This window comes from Syngnathus leptorhynchus, chromosome 8, assembly GCF_054491065.1.
Source record: "Syngnathus leptorhynchus isolate UIUO chromosome 8, UIUO_Slep, whole genome shotgun sequence".
In the NCBI taxonomy this organism is placed as follows: Eukaryota; Metazoa; Chordata; class Actinopteri; order Syngnathiformes; family Syngnathidae; genus Syngnathus; species Syngnathus leptorhynchus.
In genome coordinates, this window is record NC_141202.1 from 10,403,858 (window position 1) to 10,422,683 (window position 18,826).

Below are 18,826 nucleotides of genomic sequence, written 5' to 3' on the forward strand. Positions count from 1 at the left end.
AAACTAACCACTTGGATTTACAATAATTAGTAAAAGTTGAATAAAATGGAACACAAAAGTATGCGTAATTCAGGAGCAAATATGACATTGATGGCATCACCGAGGACGTAATATCACCTTAACAGGAAAATGGGGGCGGGGCTCTGGTCGTGACGTAACCGGTGCAGAGCCTGACTTGCCCATATTTAGCAGGCTTGCCTCGGAGAGATCCCCAGCCTGCCAGCCTCACACTTCATCTGTCATACTCGGGGGGGAAAAAAATCTCAACTCTTTCGGCGTGTACCAAGGACTTGACAGCTGGATTTTGTTTTATTTTTTCTATTTTTGGGAAAACTGGGCTGTCGAAGACGACGACGCCGACGTCGTGTCGATAATTTTAGCCGGCGAAAGTGACTGTTCTGCTGTTTTAACCCCCCCTACATCCCTCCTTCGTAAAAGTAACCGTCACAATTCTACCTCGTCGCGAGCGAGCTAACCGGCTAACATTAGCCCGTTTCTTCGACGTGTGACACGGTTTTAAATTCACCCCAAAGGCGCTTTTTCGGCTTTTGTTGACTCTTTAACCCGCGGCGATGATTTTTAATGATACTTTTTAATCCAAAACGAAAAGAAAAAAGGAGGCTTCACGAGCGAGCTAAACTGAGCTAACCCGAGTGGCGCCGCGCTAGCAGCGTCACCCGGGATTGGACACGTTGCCAACGGCGAGGAGGTGGTGTAGGGGTGGCCGACGGCTCGACACCCTCGCCCAGGCAAGGTGGGTAGAAGAGACCCGGAGCCCGCCATTCTGCGGGGGCACAGGCTTTGCTGAGCCGCGGGGAGACACCGGCTTGAAGGGAGGAGAAACCGGAGGAGGGAGGAAGCAGGACCGGGCAGTTTTTTTTTGACAAGTGGGATCCGGGAAGTAAACCGGGCAGTGACCTCATGAATGGAAATCGGAACTACAGGTGAGACTTTTTCTTCAATTTGACCGTTTTCTCTGGGGCCTTGCAGATTAACAATCGGGGAAGTTGTTTACCGTAGTCATGGAGACTGTCAGCGACACACACAAAGTGCAAACCGAACAATGCGGACTTTTCCAACATTTATCGAGGAAAGTTTATATTTTACCTGAGAAAAATATTATGGCCTACCACCAAATGTCACAAAAAGTGAATAGTGCACTCAAAGTGCGTTAGCTGTCATTGTTCTGTCACTATACGTCACTGGCATGGATAGTTGATAAAAAATATTCGTGTCATACTAGTGACTAAAAAGTTAGCGATGTCCGTCTCGATTTTTCCATGCAGGGTGTTTCGACATGATCACTTGAGGTGCAACAATTATTCTCATGTCTCTCATCTCAACAACTAATTTGATAATTGCAATCAGTTAAAGCTATTGTAACTGTAACACCGTGTAATTGAACCATAGGCACCACATCTCTGCCTGTTGTAAAGCCTAAATAGAGCAAAACCCTTAAAAATTAACCAGTTGGAAAAAATTGCTGAATGTGTGAGAGTTTCCTGTATTTCCAAAATAAAGTGGCCGAGTTTTCTCCCCCCAAGTCACTTGGTGGGTGGTTGAGTGGCGGCCTTGACCCCTTGCTAACCCCTATCTTTGGTAGTGACAAACATGCCGAGTCTGCTCTTCCATTCGTCCTTGAGCCATGACTTAAAAAGCGTACTGGCATTGTCGAGTGCTCCAAAGTGCTTGCAATTATTATGATCAATCTGTGTGGTTTGGTCCTGTTTGTGTTGAATCCCCGCTTGAGGGTTCATTTGGGGTGAATTCCGGTGAAAGTGGTGTCTGATGGATTCTGAGAATCCTCAAAACACGCATCGATCTCCGTCACCGTGCTCGCTCGGCAATAGATGGTGTAGTCACAAAGAATGATTTGCTATTTTGAGTCATCCATCTGTTTCAGACACCTGCTTTGGATTGGAGCTCATTTTGGGTAAATTCCTCAGTCGCTGTAAAATCTCTGTAATTCGCTCCAATCTGAGCCGAAATGGCCAACTTCCCATTCAATTTTAATTATGCACCCTGGTGTTAGTTGGCTCTTTTGTAATTTTTTTTCAATTTCTTTTCTTACTCTCAGCGAAATGGTAATGTCATTAACTAAGGAAAGCCCCTTCAAATTTCTCGATGACAAAGGTCACTCTGATCGCAAACAGTGTGTTGTTGACTATTCCAAATTTCCCCACCCACTCCTGTATTCGTCTTGTAATAATGCAAATGTCAACGGTGAGTCGCTGACAGGCAGGCTCTCCATGTTTGTGATCTCAGCGGCAGTTAAACGGCCCCAACTGCTCGGCTTTGTCTGCGCTGTAATAGAAGCGTTCCACTTAATATGTGACTGTACAAACCGACTGGCCGGAGGCGCATTTGACATCATTTGATCTTCACCCAGCCCCCCTGCCCCCTTCTGCCTCCCTTTTCCTCCTCATTAGTGTCCAGGCACTTCCCATGTCATGTATTGTAACATGAGGGACCAGGCGGTATTTTCCCAGTAACCGAGCACCTCAAGCCCCGCCGATTCGGTTACAACAGCTCAAAGTATCCCGTGAAGCAAATGAAAGTGATTTTTTTTTCTCCGATCCAGTTGGTTTCCCAAGCATTTTTGTAGTTTAACATTCTAAATTTACTACTAATATAATTGCAATTAAATAATAAAACATAATAATGCATCGCTATGCACGTGTCCACTATTATATTTAATAATCATTCGTCTGTCGAATTTACTGCTTGAGGGATGAGCGAGTTGCTTGACTATTGGAAGGAATCCAAGTAGGTAGTAAACAGAAGGCCTCTGAACAGAGCGCTTGCAAGCGCGGTAATGACACTGCCCCAAAATGTCCGCCGCAAAGGGGCCCCCGGTCAGCGCGGTGTTTGCTCACCGCATCGCTGTGTGTGTGATTCACACAGAGCAAGCTTCTACTCAGCCTTGAGCTTTCCACTCTTGCCTCAATATTGCGACTGGGCCGGTGGCGCCAAACGCCCCCCGCCGCCCACCCCCTTTGCTGAAATTTGACCTTCTCCTCGCATCCTTCTCAAATACACACACACACACACACACACACACACACACACACACACACACACACACACACACACACACACACACACACACACACTTGTTGCACTCGCCGTTATAAGCAGACACGCAGAGTCGCGTGAGAACATGCAAATGACTGTCTCAACCAAGCGGCTTTGAAAGACGACACTGCCGCGTTTGTCCGAGCGGCAGATCAGATTAACGCCGGCTGTCACATTAATGTGGGCTGGGTGGCAGAAAATAATTCAAATCCGTTTTGATGTATGGCCCGTCAACGTTAATGTTACACGATGGAGCCGAGAAGCTAAACTTAGTCACGGTCAAGGAGCTACTGTGGCCATAAAGTGGGAGGTTTTTGTCTGACATCAAAAATCTGTTTGACTTACTAACCTGTGTGTAAATTGTCTTAAAGCAGCTCAAGTTGGCGTAAAAAAAAAAAAAAGCCAACATTTCCTGGCTCGGCTCAATTGATCCCTTAAGGCTGGACCATGATTGGACTTTGTCCATCTTCTCCTCCTCTTCTATTTTTATCACATCCTAGCGACTAACCATGCAGGATGTGGCGGCGTTTGCCGCGGACTTCAGATGCGACACCCCGGAGAGGCCCAGGAAGGGCACGTGGAGGGGGTGGAGTCAGATGCCGTCAATCAATCTGCGTTTGTGTGTGTGTGTGTGTGACTGATGCCATTGTGCTCTGTTCCCACACTTCAAGCCTCTGTGGATTACAAACACAACAGCTGTATTGTGCACGTCTTTGTGTGAGCGCGCTCGTGAGCGGTGTGGACGTTTATGTACTTGGAGGTGATGGATGTCGCTCTTGACTCTAGCCGTCCCCACAACCATTTTGGATCACAACCAACTGTGTTCCATTCACCACTTGCAGTTTCTATGTTAAGTTTTGCCAATATATCCGTCCAAGCCTACTTAGAGAATTTGGATTGAAGTTACTTCATTGACTAATTGAGGAACGGCCTAGCATAGTAATTGAGTAACTCAACTCAATTAGACCAATTAGACAAAAAGCTACTACTAATGTCCACAAGCTTTGGTTCTAAACTTTGGAAATAGCGGAAAAACTTGTGAAGGGGGAAGGAGCTAGACTCCAGCAAGGCCTTTCTTCATTTTTTAAAATTAAATCATAGTAACTGTACGAAAGAAAAATATATCAATGACGGGGCCTCAACTTTCATCACGTCATTGTCATCTACAAAAAAACGGGAAGTCACGCAAATCCCTCCTGGCGCCCAAAGGAAACCAGTTTGGCGCGGCGAGATGTTAATGCTGTCAAAATCCCGCCACTCCCTCGCAACCTCTTTGCTAACCCAGCTCGCATCCGGGCCCAAATTGAATTAGCGACCGATTTAAGGCGACAGCTCCCTACAAAGGCTTTGAAGAATAATATCTGTCCTCTGTCTTTTGTATTCCACTCAGAACTGCAGGCCACTCACTGTAAACAAACTCGCTCGCACAAGACCAAGGGGCCTCAGTATGAGGCACAAGTGAGTCAAATCAGCAATGAATCACTTTTGATTTACTGGTGCAGGATTTACTTAGTAAGCTCTCATTTTTGAGTGTGTGTGTGGGAGGGGGGAGGGATACAAGTGCCGTACTGACTTCAATAGTCTGGTGACTTAAAATGTTTTCTCAAGCGTGGCAGGGTAGGCAAGACCCAGCAGACACTAAAATAGCTCCGGCATGTGCGCGGCACGTTTAAGCTGTTTTCTTTTTTTTTCAAAGGGGGGCAAAGGGGAGTCTGAGTGACTCATGCGCAAGACATCTCGGCGTGATGAATATGTTTGATTCCCAGAGCGTAGACAAAGAAAGAGCTGGTGTAAGAGGCCGGTGCTTTTTTTTTGTTTTTGGTGTTTTCCCCCATCGTAGTAGCACCCGCGTTGATGTTGACATTTGGAATTTCTGCTGTGCGAATGTACGCAATCAGATTAGTTTATCAGTTATTGTGTGTGTGTGTGTGTGTGTGTGTGTGTGTGTTTGTCAGTCTGCGTTTTTTTTTTAACATGAGACTAACTCCTTTTCTAAAGGTCAGTGATAAGCTTAAAATTAAAATTGTCAAAGCGTATTGCTGCAGCCCCTGAAAATAGTCTTAAATACTGTATTTTCTGCACTATAAGGCGCACTGGATTATAAAGCGCACCTTTATTGAAAGCACTCATGCCCTCCTCCATTATGTGTCCCTCCCTCAGGAGCCGTTGGGGCCCAGTCCCTGTTCGCCATGCCTCGGCGGCCCGGCTACGGCACCATGGGCAAGCCCATCAAGCTGCTGGCCAACTGCTTCCAGGTGGAGATCCCCAAAATGGACGTCTACCTCTACGAGGTGGACATCAAGCCTGACAAGTGCCCGCGGCGAGTCAACCGGTAAGCATCACACTTCCCGGAGGCTGTTTGGGTTTTCCGTACACGTGGCAGGACCGAGTGAACGTGTGCTGTGGTGGTTTGTCACAGGGAGGTGGTTGACTCCATGGTGCAGCACTTCAAGGTCACCATCTTTGGGGATCGCAGGCCAGTCTACGATGGCAAGAGGAGTCTGTACACGGCCAACCCGCTGCCTGTGGCGCCCACGGGGGTCAGATAACCACACAAACACTCACACATATATCATCTCATATTCTTCTCCTCACTTCACTCTCCGCCTTCTCAGGTGGACCTGGACGTCACTCTGCCGGGCGAAGGGGGCAAAGATCGTCCCTTCAAGGTGTCCATCAAGTTTGTGTCTCTGGTTAGCTGGCACATGCTGCACGAAGTGCTGACGGGTCACAGCATGCCCGAGCCGCTGGAGCTGGACAAGCCCATCAGCACCAATCCCGTGCACGCCGTGGACGTTGTGCTGAGACACCTGCCATCCATGAAGTGAGTTTGACGGAATCCCAGATAAATAATTCACACCCTGCTATATTGCAGATTTTTCAGTTCTGCGTCGGTATCAGGCACCGCCATCCAAACGGAAATCAAACCAAGCTCAAATAGGATCTCAGTCAGCCCACCCTCTAACCCAATATCACTTCCCTAAGATGGACCAAGTAATCTCAACATGGCTTCCATAAAGCTTTATCAAAAGGCGTCTCTCTATATCTTTCATTTGAGTTTGTTTACAGCGGCCCCGCTATCACGTTGATGCATTGTCGCTGTGGAAAATGGGTGCCCTTTGCACCGCAATGCCATACTTGCAACAAGAGCTCGCCAACGCCTTCATATCTGCTCATACCCTTTACTGTCAACACTGATCATGGCATCTTTCATTATCTCATGTTTTCACTTCTGTTAGGAATGGACAATGTTTACCTGATTTGCTGAGTCTGAAATTTTTTTATTTTTGTCTCCCGGAAATATAACCTCAATTATATCAACGCTGATTTTCCCCTCATAGATACACGCCCGTGGGCCGCTCCTTCTTCTCGGCTCCGGAGGGCTATGATCACCCCTTGGGCGGAGGCAGGGAGGTGTGGTTCGGCTTCCACCAGTCGGTGCGCCCCGCCATGTGGAAGATGATGCTGAACATTGACGGTAAGCCGTACAATACTGGTGACCTTGGCCAGTAAAATGACGCTGGTGTGTGTTTGTTTGCTCATAACTGGAAGGAAGTGAGGTCCTTTGGGGTGGATGGGAGCTGACTAATTGGTTGCTATGGAAACAGGGCAGCGTATGAGAGTGGGGATGTATGTGTGTGTTTGTGGGGGGGACTGTGTGGTTAGACAATGTGTTCAACTGTGTACGGGGAGGGGGGTTTGCAGCCGTGTTGACGTGTGATAGAGATGCCCGTATGTGTTTGTTTTGTATGTGAGTGTTTGTGGTGGATGTGTGTTTAGTTGCTGTGTGTGTCTGTATGTGTGAGCAGGGCTGTGTGCATGTGCTACATGGAGTATTTCCTTGGCATTCTATTTTTTTTGTTTCTTTTTGCTCCCAAGTGCTTCAACATTATCCCTTCCTGTCACGTTGTAGTTTTGTCGTGAAAGTGAAACGTTTTAAAGCTAATTTGGTCCGTAAGCATTGGTGCGCGGGGGAAATAGTCTGTTGCTCACATTGAATGACACACTCCTAGACTCGGCCACTTCCTTCAAATATGTGTAATTACAGAGAAGTGACACCCTTCAATTTTGCATTTAATGTGACTGACTCATAGTCTGGTGGTGGTGCGGGTAGAGTGGGAGGGGGGGGTGGGTTGTTGTGGTGACACTTGCTCCCGTCGTCTCTTAACAACACTCATTAAAGTTGGTAAAAGAAGTTGGTTAGATCACAGGAGCTGAACCGCACTCTCACTTCGTTCTTGTAGCTAGTAAAAACAATTGTCAGGTCTGTAACAGCAACACTTTGTCATCAAGTATCCCAAAAACAAGAATTAAAGGAAAACTTATAAACAAACTTTTGCGTCTAAAAAAACTCGCAGATCTGCTTACCTTTTGACAGCGGGTTTTAGGGGGTGTAGTCCTGGCAATGCACGGAGATGGTTGATCCGGTTGCCGAATTATGGGCGAAGAAAGTTGGTGACCGAGTGGCGTTATGTAAATTAGCCGGGTCATAAATTCAGAAGGGCTCGCTTGCTAATGGGTTACAAAAGATTTACTTGGTCGTGTAATTTCCCACTTGATGGATGCGCAGGCACTCCAGAGCCACAGCTATTTGTTTACAACACTTTAAAGTGGCCATTTTGCATAATTCATCCCCTTTAAATGCTTTGATGCTGGCTACTTTGTCTCATAAGCCTTGGTTGCTCCACAAGCAGTGACATGTCTCGCCTTTTTCTCCGGCAGTGTCCGCCACCGCCTTTTACAAGGCCCAGCCGGTCATCCAGTTCATGTGCGAAGTGCTGGACATCCACAATATAGACGAGCAGCCGCGCCCTCTCACCGACTCGCACCGGGTCAAATTCACCAAAGAAATCAAAGGTAAAGAGCAGACGCTGCTGGGACCAAAAAAAAAAAAAAAAAACCCCAACTTTTTACTTGAACTCATTGTGTTCAATAGGTTTGAAGGTTGAAGTGACACACTGCGGAACCATGCGGAGGAAGTACCGTGTCTGCAACGTGACCCGCCGGCCGGCCAGCCATCAAACGTGAGTCACCCACAAGGCAACGTGGTTCTGTGGTCGTTTGGATGTGTGTATGGGGTGGCGGGGGGGCTCCACATCGAAAACCGCAGATGCTTGGTGACTAGTTTCATCATGAAGTCAGCATTAGTCATCCAGTAGGGAAGCTGCCCCTTAACCAAAAGTTACATGAAGTAGTAAAATCATTTTTGTAACAATTGCACTATTTTTTTACATTCAGGTTCCCCCTCCAGCTGGAGAATGGTCAGACTGTGGAGCGCACCGTAGCCCAGTATTTCAGGGAGAAGTACAGCCTGCAGCTCAAGTACCCCCACCTGCCCTGTCTGCAGGTGGGCCAGGAGCAGAAGCACACCTACCTGCCCCTGGAGGTGAGAGAGACCACCGAGCCAAAACACACAAAAACAAGTTACAAAAAAAATACCTAACCCTGACACTCTCTGTTGTTTTCGGTAGGTGTGCAACATTGTAGCCGGTCAGCGATGTATCAAGAAGCTGACAGATAATCAAACTTCCACCATGATCAAGGCCACGGCTCGCTCCGCGCCCGACAGACAGGAAGAGATCAGCAGGCTGGTAAGCCCCACAGAACAAATCCCGGTTGCGTCGAATGCAAATATTCCAAACTGATTTTTCGTTTCATTCAAGGTACGAAGCGCCAACTACGACGCCGACCCCTTCGTGCAGGAGTTCCAGTTCAAAGTGCGCGACGAGATGGCTCACGTGACGGGGCGAGTGCTACCCGCCCCCATGCTGCAGTACGGCGGCAGGGTGAGCACAGAGCACTTTATGGTACCCTTCTTTTCACACACATTCTCTCGTTTTTATGTCTGACAGGCTGGCTGGCACACTTAACTTAGCGGGGAAACTAACACGCTGGCTTCTGTTTCATGTTGTGTTTGTTGTACTTACTTGGGGCTCAATTTCGCAACGTAGATAATGTGGGGAAGAAAAACGAGTTGGGACTAAGCCACAATCTAAATGAACATCTATGTTTTATTTTTGATTCTTTGATAGTTTGGTGTTTGTTGAGTTTTAGAAAGAGAGCTATAAAAGTGTTTTTGGTTGTACAAGGGCATCACAATAAGTTTGACTTTTTGTGGAAAGTGTAATTTATCTCAACTTTTCCACTTTGAAAAATAAATTTCAGTATTAATTAAATTTTCTCTACTTATTGTAAAATAGTTTCCCCTTTTTATGATTACGATTTTGATGTAAAAAAAATGTGCCACTTGAATTTTAGGAAACATTTGTAGTGCATCTATATAATATTGACAGTGCTTCACTTTTTCTTCATTTTATTAGGGTTACAGGCTTTTTCCAAAATTGATGAGATTTATGTTTTCCCCCAAAATTGTATGATAACACTGAAAACTTTATTGGAAAAAGTTAAACGCCCTGAATACATTCCGGATGCGATCATTAATGAGATACGTGTTTGTTCTCGTTCGTAAACGTCTGCACATTTGACTTTAATAATCCCGAGTGCACAAGGTGAGACTGCACCTGTCATTTCAGAACCGCACGGTGGCCACGCCCAGTCACGGGGTGTGGGACATGAGGGGCAAGCAGTTCCACACCGGTGTCGAAATCAAGATGTGGGCCATCGCCTGCTTCGCAACGCAGCGCCAATGTCGGGAAGACATTCTCAAGTCAGAAGAGATTCAAGCGTTTTTACAGACTCTTTCAGCTAGGTCGTAACGTAACAAAATGTCCGTTTAGGGCGTTCACGGACCAACTACGCAAGATCTCCAAGGACGCCGGCATGCCCATCCAGGGCCAGCCGTGCTTCTGCAAGTACGCCCAGGGAGCAGACAGCGTGGAGCCCATGTTCAGACACCTGAAGAACACCTACGCCGGATTACAGCTCATCATCGTCATTCTGCCTGGCAAAACTCCCGTCTACGGTACGATGGATGATGTCATTATAACCCGACGTGAACTGTACGAGTTGACTTTGTATCTCCACATTCAGCCGAGGTGAAGCGCGTGGGAGACACGCTGCTGGGCATGGCCACGCAGTGCGTCCAGGTGAAGAACGTGGTCAAGACGTCCCCTCAGACCCTCTCTAACCTCTGCCTCAAGATCAACGTCAAGCTGGGGGGCATCAACAACATCCTGGTGCCGCACCAAAGGTAAAGCCTTTGCATCTTTAGCACTTGAACGCTCAATCAACAATGGTCGCTTCTCATTTTCTGCACGTCCGTTCGCAGGCCGTCAGTGTTTCAGCAGCCAGTCATCTTTCTGGGAGCCGATGTGACACATCCGCCTGCAGGCGATGGCAAGAAGCCCTCCATTGCTGCAGTAAATTCCAGCTTGATTAGTATTATGTTCATGGGGGGCTTAGGTCTGCTCCAGGAGAACACTCAAGAGTGCGCTTTGTCTCCCCCAGGTGGTGGGCAGCATGGACGCCCACCCCAGCCGCTACTGCGCCACCGTGCGAGTGCAGAGGCCCAGGCAGGAGGTGATCCAGGATCTGGCCTCGATGGTGCGCGAGCTGCTCATCCAGTTCTATAAGTCCACGCGTTACAAGCCCACCCGCATCATTTTCTACAGGGACGGAGTTTCTGAAGGCCAGTTCAGACAGGTCAGTTTCTAACTGACATACCAGCGGAGCTTACTTGATGCAAACGTTTGATGGAAATCCTCTAGTGGGGGTGACAGTAAATTACAGACTTCTCACCATACGCTGTTACACTTGCAGATCGAATTTAGGAGACAGGAGAGGCAGCAGCAATAAGACAGGCCAAACAAAATCCAGATGTCAGGGGAGGCAGACATTAACCCATCAATAGGTTTCAACAGCGAGACTGGAAGAGTCACAGAAAGGCAGAGAAGAGGACTTCCTTGGAAATGTTCTTTCTATTCTGAATTTTGCCGTTCAGATCCTTGTTAGAGAAATGCGAGTTGTGCATAAAGCGCTGAAACATATGCATTCAAAAGTTCAGAGAGGCTCCAGTTAAAGTCACTTGTAAAGAAATCAAATGCATTCTTAAGTTCAACCTGAAACTAAATATCCTTCATCGTTTGTGAATAGTTTGCTTCTTGTTGCCCAGGTGCTGTATTACGAGCTGCTGGCCATCCGCGAGGCCTGCATCAGCCTGGAGAAGGAATACCAGCCGGGTATCACCTACATCGTGGTGCAGAAACGCCACCACACACGCCTCTTCTGCGCCGACCGCAACGAGCGAGTACGTTTCCTTTTGCTCTTAGCAAAGCGGGCCACTTTGATTACTTTCTGGAGCATCGGTCCGCCGTTCACCTTTCCACAGGTTGTTAATTAGCGGTCAATTAAAGCATTAGGGCTCAGAGAGCTGTGGCACTCTAGTCCAAGCTCGTGTTCTCAGCTTGTGTTGAGCACAAAGAGCCGGAAGCTCTCCGGAGTATTTATGCTTTAATCGTTAGACCCAGACCGATGGGCTTGCTACAGCAAGATGTGATTTAATTAATAATAATAATAAATATAAATAATACTTTAAAAACATATCCTACTATTTATTTTTGCAAGTTACCTTTTTGTAAGCTTTTGCTGCAGTGCTGGAAAGTGGGAAAGTTTTTCCCTCAAAAATATGATGAGCAAATACTCCAAAAATTAATACTCTCGCTTTCTTTAAGAAAAAAAATCATTCTTGAATTCATTCTAAAAATATGCGTGAAGGATGTTATCGGCGAGAAGTGACGGAACGCCGATGTGTTTGCTAGGTCGGACGCAGCGGAAACATTCCCGCTGGTACGACGGTGGATACGGACATCACGCATCCTTACGAGTTTGACTTTTACCTCTGCAGTCACGCTGGAATACAGGTGAGCTTTCCTCATGGTCATGTGTTTTTATTTCCCGTCAATGAAATTCTGACAATTGCTTCGTCGGGTTGGCAGGGCACCAGCCGGCCCTCGCACTACCACGTGCTGTGGGACGACAACTGTTTCACGGCTGACGAGTTCCAGCTGCTCACCTACCAGTTGTGCCACACCTATGTGCGCTGCACACGCTCGGTGTCCATCCCCGCGCCCGCATACTACGCCCACCTGGTGGCCTTCCGCGCCCGCTACCATCTGGTGGACAAAGAACACGACAGGTAAGGCTACTGGGGTGCGATCCCGCTACAAATGTCTTGGATCTCATATTGTAATATTAAGATTTTGTTCCTCTGGGAAGAATACTGCTGATCTCAAAAGTTTACATTTTCTTTCCTTTAAGAAAAACAACATTTTGCTATCAAATAGTCACTATTTTTGTCATTAAGTTTTTTTTTCTTTTAAATGACTATTCTACAAAAATACATTACTCTTGCATGATTCCAATCTTTTCCCTCCCTGTAAAAATCCTCCTTAAAATTGTGATGATTTTTTTTTGGGCCCTTAAATAATATGACTTATTGTAAAATTGAATTTTTTTTTTGCACGCAATTCAAAGCATAAAAGCTTGCACGTCAGGTCACCCAAATTGAGATACCGTGGCTTCTCCAGAGATTACAACTTTTTTATTTACGAACATTTAGTTTCTGCCATCTGATGAGATTAATAATTGCAAAACAAAGAAAATGCCCCCCCCCCCCCTTTAGTTAGAAATAGTTCATTTTAGCATTCAGTATTTGCTCTGTGTCCACCGTGCAGCGCCGAGGGCAGCCACGTGTCAGGTCAGAGTAATGGTCGAGACCCGCAGGCACTGGCCAAAGCTGTCCAAATCCACCATGACACCCTGAGGACCATGTACTTCGCTTGAGCTGCAACCCACCCACAACCACCATCCTCCACACACTCAACGCACACACACACACGGTTGGCTTGGCAGGCTTAAAGTCCTCACACACATACACACACACACGCCTAGTCAATCCGGATCCGACACTGTGCAGAGGGAAGCAGGGAGAAGGAGGAGACGGCACCCCACACTGGATTGAGGATGCAAAAATGCTGCTTTTGACCAGGAAAAAAAAACAAAACAAAACTCAGCACTATTATGCAATAGAAACCAGCCAACTCCTTTTATTTCCATCCTTTTTTTCCCCCCTCCCTTTCTTTTATGCTGTGCTCCCCTGTTTACATTCAGGGCACTGCTCCTCAAATCAGTTCACAAGCAGCAGCACTTTTATATTCTTTTTTTTTTTTAAGCAAACGGGGGAGCGGTGGGAAGGCGCTCAGATTATGAATTTATTTTTCTCCTTTGCTCCCTCCCGCTTGTGATATAACCAGTTCTTTGAGCACACTGCCATCAGTTGTCTACAAGGTGGAACGTCATCCCTGAGATTCCTCATGAGGTTCTGTTCTGCTGTGGGTCAAATCAGAATTTATTTGTTCAAACAAAATCAAATAAACCCGTCAAAATCAAGATTTTCTTTTAAAAGTGTACCAAGTACAAAAAAAAATTGCCTAAAACTTATTGCTGGCCTTATAGTGTGTCCGTTTTGTTTTTAATGAGCACGTTTGTTCTTTTTTTTACATTTCCCTCTCATAAAATTGACCAGTAAAAATTCTAGATTTTCTTTGGTGGAAGTATTTTAGGGTAACTTCTTCCAGATCTTTCTTTTTTTCCTTCTTTAATTTTAATACATGTATAATTTAAAGATGTGTACAAATTTCAATCTGACCATCAACGTAATTTGGGATGAAATTTGACAATGGATCAATTTGACCCACAGTATAACAGAAGGGTTAAACTTGACAATGGGTCAATTTGACCCAAAGCAAAACAGGAGGGTTAAAGATGCTGTCACTAATTTCTCTTGTCTCAATACATCGTCACAGCCATCACTCGATTTTTAAATCGTATTTAAGTATAACACTGTCTTTTTTTATATCCTGATGTCATTTTTTTAATCGATTCTTTTTTTTGTTTGTTATGCATCATGTGAAGCTTTGACATGTCCCTTACCTTGTCGCAATCATTTTAGTTCCCGGGCAACACTTTCTGTTTTGTTTTTGTTTTGCTTTTGAGTGGAGACAACAACTTCCCTTGTGCAATAATGTGCAGAAGGAGGGTTAATTGATCCACACGTTTGGCAAGGGGTTTGCATTCGGCACTTTTGAAAAGATTTTTTGTTATCTGTGCGCAAAGTGCGGTTTCGACGACATTTCACATTCTTGAAGGATTCACATGTTTTGGAATTCCCGATAAATTATATTTCCGGCCTGATTGCGGTTACGTGGAGTACAAACGCCATAAGAGAGAGAGTGGGAGTATTTTAAGTGCCTGGCGAAAGGTGAAGCGCGCCATGCCAAACGGGCAAAGTAACTTAACCAACAAAATGTTTCACCCGATGCCTCGTGTTCTTCTCAACAAAGCGACTTTTCTACACGACTGTATCGGAAAACCATCCTGACATTGATGTGTGTTTTATCATGTTTGTGCCTGTATCGCAGTGTTAGCTGGTAGCTTTGCTTGGAGACAGCAGTTTGATCGTCTTGCAATTATAATCATGTTTTGAGTTGCTCCACGAGCTAAAACTGACTTCGGAACAAAAAAAAACAAAAAACCAGAAGAGTAAAATGGAAACTACTTTTTTTTTGTTTGTTTCTTCTGTCAAATCTAGTGTGGAGAGCGGTCGCTGTTTGACTCCTTTGCGCTGCTGATCGTCTGAAACATTTTTTTTTTTTGTAGGGTCAGGTGGATGTTTTGATTTCCTTTACAAAGTTAACTGCACTAAAAGAAGCATGTGTTCTGCTTGCGGACACAGGCGTGGTGCTACTCGAACGCATAGCAAATCTGTGGCTGAACTGAACTTGAGACAAGTTGAGCAGGTTAGGAGATATCAGAAACCATTAGGGTGACCCCCCTGGTAGCCCAGTGCTGGTTTTGGTATCTGATGGGTTCTCAATTCCTCTGACTTAGTTGTTGTGGAACAGCCATCACTGCTGGGGGTGAATATGGGATGGCCCCATTACCCAATTTCTTTGTGTTGGCCACTTCCCTAGTGAATGTGGGATAGTCTCACTACCCTGCTGGGAATTGGATGTCTGGATATCTCCCACTTGCCTGGTGATTAGGGATTAGCCCCACTACTCCGCATGTCCCTTGGGATATTTGGGTTTTGGATGGTTCCCTAATCTCTCTGTGGAGGTAGCCCTGAAAACGGTATAGTCTAGAAAAGATGTGTTGGAAAGTCCTTTATCCACTGTTGCATTGGACTACCTTTGGAAGGCGTTTTCCCTCCGGTGTGGAAGCTTGCGGAGGTCTGAGGCGGTGTAATGAAATGCCTTTAAAAAAATAATTTAAAAAAAAGCCAGATCAAAAGTATATTTGTAAATTTGAAATGATGTAACACACACCAATTATTTTTGCTAACAGATTAAAAAAAAATATGTAGTTGAATTATTCTTAGTAATAAATGTAACTCCGTATGTTATGGTTTGAAAAAGTGAAATAGAAAGTTTTTATTCAAATTATTGCAATAGACTGTTGACGTGTGTCGCTGTAAATCGTATCGTGTGTATGTGCCGAACGGTGGCGGGTGGTCCAAAGTAGCGATCTGTCTTGACCGCGACTATCATACTGTTTGGGCAGCAGACTGGGAACCACCGACCGGATTTCGAATGATCATTTTGTAGATGTGTATTCAAAGAGTGAGAAAACGTATTAGCTCTTGAATGTTCTTTAGCGTTTTTTGTTTTGTTTTTTAATCCACCCTGGTGCTGACACCTGCCCCTAAACAGGCAAGTGATCCATTTGTAAAGAGTGTTAATGAAGTGGGTATTTTTTTATTTTTTTTCCACAATCTGACAGAAGCAGTCGCTGGTGCTTGTTCAAGGAGAATCTAAGGCTGAACTTCCTTTCAGACTTTTAGGCAGAATAGCAAAGCAGAAAAATACGAAGGTGGTCCTTGCTGCCCCCCCCCCCCCTCACATTAGGACCCAAATGTCTAAGGGTACTATAAGTGGGATGGCTCCCACCACCCCACTGTTGTTTTCTTTTGTCCACCTCCTGCTCCAGAACTGGCAAGTGGTCTTTTTTTCAAGGACAGTTAGAAGATGTTTTTTTTTTTTTTTTCCTCGCAGTTAAATCCCCACCCTGACCCCGAAAACCTGTATACAAGGTTTCTTTGCCCTACAGAAAACCCCTTTAAAAACGAGGTGAGGGTCCTTTTTTTTTTTTTTGCTATTTGGATTCAAGGATGTCTTATTGTGCCTAATTCATGGCTTTGTGAGGACACCGAAAGGTTAAGTGATGCCGCAGTGGTGGTACGACAGGTGTTTACAAGACCTCGCATTCAGCTGGAATGAAAATGGAGATACCGCGAAAGGAAGTGACGCAAGTTCAAGGAATGTTTTGCTCGATTTTTGTCGAAAAGCTTCGTTTCCCTTTAAAGTGGAAAGTGTAATTCCACAGAAAGTAACGGTCCACACAGGAAGTGCCTTTCGTCTTGACTCTCCTTTTTTTTTTTTTTTCTCCAATTTCCTCTCTATAGACTGACAAACATTGGCAGTGTCTTGGATTTTGTTGTGGTACAAACCCGATGTGGAGAAACCATGAATGTCAACCACAGCACTTTAGAGACCAACATTTAAATGAGGTTCAGTACCTTACGTCTCAACCTGGAGTTTTTAAATCCACTACTTGGACCTTTCAAATGCGTGGGGGTGTCAACAGAAACGTTTGGCGGAGTGGGCGAACCAAAGCTTTCATTTGTCTTGAAGGGCATTAAATAAAGAGAGAGAGAGACCAGCATCAGTATTGAACGGTTCATGGAGACCTGGCACTCCCTTATGCTAATGCTAATGCTAGTGCAATGTCGGGGGATGGCGAAATGAGCCAGTAGGGTGTCGACTGTAAAGGGTCTAAGTCCAGTTGGAATTGGGGGTTAACTTTTTTTCTTGAGTTTTTTTTTTTTTTTTTTTAGGGAGTTCTCTGAAACACTGCACCTCACTTACCTTGGTATGCTGCATAATGTTCTACGACATAAAAGAAAAAAAACTGCAAATTGCTTATGACATACAGTACATGCTCGAATAATGCCTGACATTCGTAACTATTTTAGAGTTTAAAAGCATAACTATAAAACTTTTTTTGTCTTAACAGATTTTTTTTTTTTTATTTTGTTCTTGAGCCGACTTTTCTTTTTGTTGTCCTATTTAAATGTGTTAATGGAATATATATATTAAGCCTTTATATGCGGAGTATTTTATGACGTATTTATTGAGTGTTTTTTCGGTTGTTTTTGTGGAAGGCTAAAGGAGCCTCATTCTCGTACGCGCAAGCACAACAATACATGCGAACGGGCTGATTTTTTTTTTTTTTTTTTTAACGGAACTTCTTCATAATTTAACCTCCAAACGCCAATCCCGACGTCATAAGCAGTTTGAGACCTGAGACTTTGGGCTACTTTTGCCATAGCAATTCCATTGGATGGATTACACTATGTAAGGGGCATTGAGTTTTCAGGTGAAATTTCAAGATGAACCAAAAATTGCGATAGTAATGTAGCTAGATAATCAGCTTATACAAAAGAGTAGAAGTTGTAAAAGTAGCCAGTACATAGAATTGAAACAATGAACAGTGCGATCCAAAATGGAGACAAGGTCAAATTGGATGATTCCATGAAGCTGACAAGGCATTTTTGGTTCATCCTGAAATTTTATTCAAAAGCTAGATGATCATGCCTTTTTCTGAGAAACTTATCTACAAAAGGTCTGGTGTTCTTGTGCCACATGAGGACGGGTATCAATTAAAAAAAAAAAAAAAAAAAGAAACTTGTGTCCTACGCCTGCGTACTTGAAACCAATCGTACGTTTCGTCTCTTCTCGTTTCAAAACCACTAAAATCGCTACGCTAAAGTCTCTCTGTTCGGGATGGTCCGAGTTTTTCTCAGCATGTTTTCTGTCATGTCCGGCTACCCGCCGACGACAAAATCCGATCCGTTCCCAATCTGAAGGCGAGCTAGCGAGACCTGTGCCTGTCTTGTGTCTTCTTTGGGCAAACGAGATTGTACTTTTATTTATTTTTTTCCAAAACGGAATAACGTAACCTCCATTTGTTACTTAATCCGGTTTGTGTGTTTTTTTTTTTTTTCACACCCCATCAGCATTCCAGTACTGAAAGTTGAACCAAATATTGCGAAAGAGATTAAACGTCCTGATTGCTCGTCCGTGGCCAAGGAAACATTTTAGTTGAATTTTTTTTTTTTTTTTTAACGTAGCATCTCTTTGCGTCAGTCACATGTGTAAAGATCTGTCCGACGACGCCAACGTGATTCGCATTTGTCGCAATTGTACCAACTGCTCGATTCTTTGCTTTTTTTGTAACTTGTACCTTTAGGTTGTTGGCCTTTTTTTTTAGTATTGCTTTGCTTCTGTTTGAAGTGTATGTTTGACTAATACTTGCAATAAAATGCTTTGCTTTTTTCCTTACCATTACCTCACAAACACTCCAAGACTTTTATTCCATGTTCACTCAGTTTGAAATTTTAACATTTTTGCTTCAATTTTTAAGGTGGGATGATAACCAGACTTGGCCTAAATAGTCATACTTAAACTAAAAACTCAGATTCTTCTGTGAATAGGTAAATTACAAAAAAAGAGTTGCAGGAGAAATACAGATTTTCCAATATTTGAAGTCAAAGGGAAACAACCCTATTAAGATAAAACAAATATTAAAAAGTACCGATTATGTCTTCAAATGTTGGGAACAAAAGTCGCTATTGAACAGGAAATGGAACTTAATTGGCAGCAATAAATTAGTGATAAGCACTTCAAGGTTTTAATTACTTGGTGCAAATTGGCAAAGGCAACATTCATATTGT

The 18,826-nt window shown here is 44.6% G+C and overlaps 1 protein-coding gene across 3 annotated transcripts; it reads left to right on the top strand.

Moving 5' to 3' along the window:
* Window positions 1–183: 183 nt before the first annotated feature.
* ago3a (argonaute RISC catalytic component 3a) lies at window positions 184–17,777 on the top strand. 3 transcript variants are annotated; one of them, XM_085917682.1, is made up of 19 exons: window positions 186–944; window positions 5,236–5,407; window positions 5,495–5,615; window positions 5,691–5,899; window positions 6,417–6,553; window positions 7,798–7,932; window positions 8,012–8,099; window positions 8,314–8,461; window positions 8,547–8,666; window positions 8,739–8,882; window positions 9,609–9,742; window positions 9,813–9,997; window positions 10,066–10,225; window positions 10,304–10,394; window positions 10,483–10,677; window positions 11,147–11,281; window positions 11,793–11,894; window positions 11,970–12,169; window positions 12,708–17,777. In XM_085917682.1, exons 1-19 carry the CDS (start codon window positions 926–928, stop codon window positions 12,814–12,816), a joined length of 2,604 nt encoding a protein of 867 aa, XP_085773808.1. In that variant the 5' UTR covers window positions 186–925; the 3' UTR covers window positions 12,817–17,777. The 3 variants fall into 3 exon arrangements, with proteins under 3 accessions (XP_085773811.1, XP_085773808.1, XP_085773809.1); XM_085917683.1 differs by having other exon boundaries at window positions 8,739–8,861; XM_085917685.1 differs by lacking the exons at window positions 11,793–11,894; window positions 11,970–12,169; window positions 12,708–17,777 and having other exon boundaries at window positions 184–944; window positions 10,795–11,228.
* Window positions 17,778–18,826: the final 1,049 nt, after the last annotated feature.

What these genes read in the sequence shown, in the direction of transcription:
- ago3a (XM_085917682.1), top strand. An exon ending in GCGCCGACCGCAACGAGCGA is followed by an intron (nt 11,282 to 11,792) that starts GTACGTTTCCTT and finishes TGTGTTTGCTAG; the next exon opens with GTCGGACGCAGCGGAAACAT. An exon ending in GCAGTCACGCTGGAATACAG is followed by an intron (nt 11,895 to 11,969) that starts GTGAGCTTTCCT and finishes TCGGGTTGGCAG; the next exon opens with GGCACCAGCCGGCCCTCGCA.